The sequence below is a fragment of the Aquila chrysaetos genome, chromosome 7, assembly GCF_900496995.4.
Source record: "Aquila chrysaetos chrysaetos chromosome 7, bAquChr1.4, whole genome shotgun sequence".
NCBI classification, from domain to species: domain Eukaryota; kingdom Metazoa; phylum Chordata; class Aves; order Accipitriformes; family Accipitridae; genus Aquila; species Aquila chrysaetos.
In genome coordinates this window covers 3,224,810-3,231,633 of record NC_044010.1, presented here as the reverse complement: position 1 = coordinate 3,231,633, position 6,824 = coordinate 3,224,810, and the positions used below count along the sequence as shown (strand labels likewise).

The 6,824-nt window shown below is 49.2% G+C and overlaps 1 protein-coding gene across 1 annotated transcript in view; it reads right to left on the bottom strand.

The window, feature by feature from the left end:
- Positions 1 to 538: 538 nt before the first annotated feature.
- FSTL1 (follistatin like 1) overlaps positions 539 to 6,824 on the bottom strand; it is a 55,875-nt gene continuing 49,589 nt past the window's right edge. Inside the window, exons 9-11 of the mRNA XM_030019839.1 lie at positions 5,906 to 6,016; positions 4,095 to 4,192; positions 539 to 3,830 (exon numbers count right to left, since the gene is read on the bottom strand). Of these exons, the coding sequence (XP_029875699.1) occupies positions 3,786 to 3,830; positions 4,095 to 4,192; positions 5,906 to 6,016 (254 nt within the window). The 3' untranslated portion in view covers positions 539 to 3,785. The remainder of the gene's footprint in view (positions 3,831 to 4,094; positions 4,193 to 5,905; positions 6,017 to 6,824) is intronic.

Here is a 6,824-nt window from a genome sequence, read left to right as displayed (position 1 = left end):
GAAAGGCACTGCCCAAACCAGAAGGTACTCCAGCTGAGGCTCCCTCAATGCCACACGGGACAGAGCGATTGCCCTGTACTTCACCGCCTGCGTCCCTCTGTATTCTCCCCATTCTACAATGGTTTGCCTTTCCATCGGGAGCATTACCTTAACGCACGTTCATCGTGTGATCGCATTACACGTGGAGAGCTGCTAGGTTATTCCTTCCCAATGGCACAGGTGGAGTGTGTGCTGGGGCAGCGAACGGGGGATACTGAAAGGAAACTCTCATCGTTAAGAGTGTGTGGCTGGGAGGCAGAAGTCATGGCTGCCGGCTGCATCTCTGCTGCTGGCTCGCCACGTGATTGCGACTTCCCACTCCTCTCTGCTGTACCTCGGTTTCCCCAGCTATAAAACAGAGACAGTCATGTCTCACTTTTGTCAAATGCATCGAGATCTGTGTATCAATGCCATCATGGGGTGTGCAGAAAGATAGCTGGTTTTTTTTTAAGAGGAAAATGAGGTATATGGCTTGTGAGAAATAAAAAAAATCCACGTGTTATTTTTTAAATTTTGTTTCATTTATTTGGCAGTAATATCCAAACCCCCCTGCTTCAAAAAAATTACAAAATCAAGTAAAATAAGTGCACTAAGGAAACCTACAGAATACTGATAAATTTCACACACGTACAGGAGGGAATATAGAGGGAGGAGTGGGACTTTTTTGTTTGTTGCTTAAATTTGGCTTTTTGGAAAAAAAAAAACAAACCAAAACCAAACCTGCCTTCCCTGCCCCTTGCAGTCTGTACAGCAATTGTCCCAGAGGGCAATGGCTGGAATTCAGCACTTCCTTCCCCAGCAGCCAAGTCACCCAGCAGAAGTTAGCGACTGACCAGCCTGCTGCAGGGTACAGTCTGGGCATCGCTCACCGAACGGTTGCCCTTCCCCTCGGTGCGGGGAGGCGAGATGTTTCGGTCCCCTTTGGGTACCGTAGCCCTTAGAGCCGGCATCGCTCTCCACAGCTGTGTTTCCCTTTGAGGGCACAAGGAGGAAAAGGCTCCGCACGTGGCAGCCCTTTCCGCGGAGGCACGTTCACCGCACTCCTACCCCGCTGCCCCAGGCTATCCTAGGATCTGTTGTATGGCTTGTCAGAGAGCTCAGCTTGCCTTGCCCGAGACAGCAGCTCATCCCTCTGCCGTCAGTGCAAGCGCAAGCTCTGTAAACCTCAACTGCCAGCACCGACCTCTCCAGCTGTCCCCAGCAGCCATCCTTGTAGAGCGCACATCCACAGGAGACAGGAAGGGGAGTAGAGAACGTATCGCGTAATGCAGCCTACAGAAGCCCTTCAGCCATGGATTAGCCTCCCCTTCCTGCACATGCTCTGCTTCTCCCAGTTGGAGATTTTCCTGACTGGACAATAAGATGTTATCTCCATCCAGGGAAAGCCTTTAAGGCAAGCTGTTGTGTTTTCTCTAAGGCACTTTAATGATCCAAGCTGGAAGGAAGCGAGCTGGGAGGCACAAACTACCTTTCAAAGCAGGGTTGGAATAAAGCAAAACATTTATTAACAATGTTCCTGTGACTCCAGATCCAGCACATGAAGCTGTTTTTTGCTCATACTGTTGGGGAGGAGCGAGGCTACGTCTTATGGGTGCTCCTAATTCCACCAACCACTTCATCCAGTGCCACCAGAACACAAACAATGACCCCGTCCCAGTGTAGCATTGTCTACATTCCCCTCACCTTCACAGGTGACAGCTTCTCAAATCCAGACCCTCACGGGAGAAGAACCGGCCCCCTTCTGCATGTATTGTGCCAAAACCTCCAAGCATGGCAGGGTAGAGTATGATTCTCACTGGAAATGTGGCACTGTGCCAAAGTCAATGGAAGTCCTCTGGGTTCACATCGGGGAAAACAGCTCAAAGACCAGACAGCTTTTAACAAATCTGGCTCACGGGTGAGACCACAGGAGGGACCAAGCTTTCTTCTTTTCCTACGCTTGCTAGGTACCAGCTCATTCTTCCTCTCCAAGGAAAGCACTGTGCAAAAAGGGGAAGGTTGGGACAAAAGTCCTGCTGATCTTCACTCAAGCAGAACATTCTTTTGCAGATGCATGTGGAGTTTTGCTTGAGTAAGCACTAGGGACTGCAAGACACCTGGCAACAACTGCTGAAGTTGCTCACAAACAGGAAGATGGAAGTCACAAGCAGTCATCTCAGGGTACATGCAACTGCTTGGGATGCACAGCAGGGGCGTGAAGGGAATGCAGAAGCTGGAGGTTCAGGCCTGTGAGTGTATGAAGTACATTCGACAACTGCAGGAGAAAATCAGCTGGGCTGGAGGCTACAGAGGTGATTGTCAACAGAACAGCATTTCATTTATATCTAGGACCGATGCTCTGAGAAAGGGGTCAGACAAAAATGACCCGTGAAGGGATGCGAGGTTGGTAAAAGACCATCTGATCAAAGACATCGTGAAATGCGTCAGTAATGAGGCTTCCAGCCCTGACTCCAAACTCAGACCTGGAATCAAAGAATAATGCTGCTGCCTTACCCCAGAGGGAGATGGAAAGCCCAAGATGATGGCTAACGGCCCTGACTCCAACTAAACAGTTTTTTACGTAGTTAAGCCTTTTAAGATACCCTGCTAATGGGATTGCCTGGTCCCTCTGTCTCTGGACTACTTGGCATTTCCCTCTGGGAAATTTAGAGAGGCATGAGCACGGACTTTGAGCACATGGTCAATGCTAGCTAAGGGAGCAAGAGCTAGAGAGCTGCAGTGTCAATCCGTGCCTGGTGAAACTAATTACATCCAGCCCTGTCTCTTCTTCCCATGAGGGACACTGCTATCCCCAGTTGAGAAATACCCTGTAGCGCAGGGCTCACAAATTGCTTGTGGTGTTTGCGGTGGCCGAGCGCAGTGCGATACAAACTGTGCATGGGCATTACAGCACTGTCAATAACAAAAACCCACAGGCTGGGTCTTCTTGAAAGATCTAGAGCTACAAAACATACAAAAGCTGAATTACTACCATAGGAAATAAAGTAATAAAAAAAAAAAAAACCAAAACAAAAGGGGGAGTCAGCATGTGAATGTGATAAGAAAAGAATATGCTAGCACCACTAAGGAGGGGGCAGGGAGAGTAAGAGTGAGATGAGGTCAAAAGGAACCATGTTGTGTTGGAGCCCACAATGTACTGGAGGAGCTGCTGGGGACAGTCCGGTGGAAAGCAAGGAGGAACGTGCTGGACTCATGCCAGCAGCATGGCACCACGACTTCCAGGTGTCACACCAGGCTGACCAGCTTTGAGGAGCTTGAACCAAAGGGGAGGGTAAGCAGGGCAAGGTCCTTGGCTAATGATGCCCTGCAGCACACGTGCTCAGCCACAAAACTGCCGGGCCTGTATTTCTGCAGCCAAGGGCGGTGCTGACAATTGTATTGATTGAAGACCCCCTTTTCTATCCAGCACTGACCTCCGTCCTTTCCCCAGATCCAGGGGAACAAGAAAACCCTGTTAGCTCTTGGAGGGAGCAGCTGTCTGCTCTGGGAAAGGGTCCCAGAGGCTGCTGTAAGTCCCTCCCAGCCTTCCAAGGCCCCAGCAGTAAAGCTCCCTGAACAGGTGGGCTCTGCTCCCCTTTCCTGGCCCCATTCTCTGTGTATTACAAAACAAATAACCCATCGCTATACAATGTAAATATCTGTGACTGGGCAACTGTAGCAGACACTTGTGCATACTGAGATCAGCACTGGAGGACAGGGTGGCAGGTTGGGCCCATCCTCCTGGGCTCCTCCGGTGTGGAGGCCCCTTACATCTCCTTGGTGCTCATTCTCTTGGTCTTCTCGGCCGTCTCCTGGAGAAAGAGAGTTACAGAAGTGAAGCTCCGCACTGACACAGGAGCTGGCAGTGCCCTGAAACCTTTGGTCCATCCACAAGCAGCGCCGACACTGGCTTACACCTCAAAGCCTCACACCTGCATTTGTCCCCACAGGCAACAGAGATCCCCCTTTACTGTGCTCCCCCTTCTACCAGAAGTCTCCAAGTGACAGAAGCAGAGGGAACCCCTCTAAGCAAGGAGACGCTTAGTGCAAGCAGACCTTCCCAGCCTCATGCTAACCTGATGCTTCTGCAGTTCCTGAACGTATCTAGCCAGCTCCTCCTCAGTCAAGTCTTGATCAGGTCGCTGTCTCTGAGCAGGCACCTTCTCATTCTTCCCTGCAAACAGAAAGGGAGTTCAGCGTTATCGCAAATAAGGGATGCAAATTTCAGAGGCTGAACCACGTAGAACAAAAAGAGGCAGGTCGGCCACAGCACACCTCAAGCTTAGGAAGACTTTGCTGGAGGAAGGTGTGGGTTGGCTTCCTAGAAAGAGAATGGGCCTTGTGGCTGCCTGGGACTTCAGAACCTGGGTATCCAGACTGTCCCCACCTCTCCCTCCCATGTGATAAATAATAAAACCACATGGCAGAGGCTGCATATTATTTAAAAGAAGCACCTATAATTAGTTCAAACATCTTGGCCTCTTGTAGGGAACAAATGGAAGCTCAGTACTATCCAAGTACAATAACTGACACCTAATGAAGAGGTAATTTAGCTCAGTGGAGATGCAGCTTGCTGATGTATCTAATCTGAGTCTTTGGTTTCATTATCCCTCTAACAATAGCCTCTAACCCCTCTGCTGCTCTGACATGGGCAGAAAGTCAAGGAATTGTCCCATTGCATGCTTCTGCCATAGATGCAGGGAACAAAGTAGACAGCAAGACTGGGTGTTGCATAGCAACTTTGAAGGTTGTTTCTGGGGAGGCAACAAAAAGAGCGCCTCATTTGGTTGCTTAACCTCTGAGACCTACTCACAGCTCCTCTGGCAGCTCTATCAGTATTACAGTTATCTTTTCTGAGGTGAGCTTCTGCTGCCACAGCCAAGTCTGGGCTGAGGTGATCCCAAAGCCTCTGCTGCAGAAGGCCAGATAAATGTGAAAAACTCTGTACGTACCTCTTGCCATTCCCCTCTCTCCTCTGCCCAAACTACTGGCTATAGATCTGAACTAACGTAGTGCTGACAGCTCCTGCACAGCACTGAAAACAAAGCTCAAGCAAAGGCCTGGTTTCTAGGGAAGAAGGCCAGTAAAATGCAGCGCAGTGCTGGGAGAGTGGACATGGCTCCTTGAAAAGGACCCATACATTTCCCAAGGCAGGGGAAAGCTGGCTTTGCACTGGCCCTGGACCATCTGTGAGAAGGCAAAACGGAGAGCCGATGTTCACAACCCCACCGCGACTTCTCACAATTGTAACATGGCTGTGAAAGTTGAAGAAAGGCCTTCCAAAGGCAGAACAGACAGACTAACAACCCTGCCTTACTATGATCACCACCTCCCTTCACCTCCATCACCATTATTTTCTTCTACAGTTTTTATGGCAAGAAGCTAAAGTGCTTTCTTGGCATTACTGGATGAAGTCTCCTATCTCCCCTGTGGGGCAAGACAGGACCCTAGCTCCTGCTTTACAGATACCATAAAGACAGATACAGTGAGGATACTGACACACATACAGGAAAGCTGACTTGCTTACACCTACATGTATGGCTGCAGACAGTGACCTGTTTGGTGTGTGCATGCCCCAAGCCAGCTGCATGCAGAGTAGCTCTGGCCTGGAAGATTTGGTGCTGAATTTTCATTACACCAATCCAAACTACAAACCCCAGCAGCATTGCCCCAACCCAGTTACACACTTTCTGGCCTCTAGAACAGAACCAGCTTGGGTTTGGCCAACACGGAGCATGGGGAAGGTGATGCAGAATCCACCCATAGGGAAGCTGAGGAAAAGCTGGAGAGAGAAGAAATCTGGATAGCTGGTGCCCTCGAAAGATAAAAAGCAAAACCCCTTTTTGTACAAAACCAAGTACAGTAATTGTCTGGAGAGCATACGGACCCTCGCATGTCATTGCAGTGCACACCCAGTTCCCACAGGCACAGACGCAGCGGTTGCACTCCACCTGGGTCTCTGCTCCATCCTCATAGGTTTCATCTTCCAGGGCACACTCTAGAGAGGCACAAAACAAGGGCAGTGGTTGTGAGATAGCGAGCAGACTAAAGACAACATACTTTGGAGAAGCCTTGAGAGAGAGAAGAGGTACACAGTTTTGGGGGAGGCCTTCCTTCCCCTAACCACCAAAAGTTTCATTATGACTAAAACATTCATGCTGAATTTGGTGTGTGAACTCAGCCAAAACATAATTTGAGAAAGTCAAACACTTCATTTTACTTCCTCAGAAGAACACATTTCAATTTCTCAATTCCAAATGAAAACTCAATATTGGATTTGTTTGTATATCCTAATCTGTTATACATAGAAGAGAACCCCCAAAGTGAAAGTTTTGGTTACTCTGAAACAATTGCTGTTCTGGGTGGGGAGAAGTTGGGGAAATGATTTGTGTATTTGCTGTAGCCCTAAGAAAGAAAGGAAAAAAAAAAGGTTTCTCATTTCAGCTCACATTTCTCCTCAAAGCTCTATTATACGTTTAAGTCGAGGCCCCCAGAGCACTCAAGGGCCTGTATGGTGTTAAGTGAAAACCAGCTGACCGTGTTTTCCAGGGGAGGTGCAGCATCCCTCGCTTCCCACTGAAACAGGCAACAGAGAGTTCACCTTAATATTCCCTACGAAGCATAGCCTCTGTCTGCTCCTTGGTGCCACCGCAGTGGGATGTAAGTCTGGCACCTTTGGACCAGCACCCCCTGAGGGGACAATTAGATGAATGGCTAGGCACGCCTGGTCAGCAGAACACTAAGCTGCTTCCACGTGAACTGTAGCACTAAGCAGGATTTGGAAGGATAGTGAACTTTGAGATGTT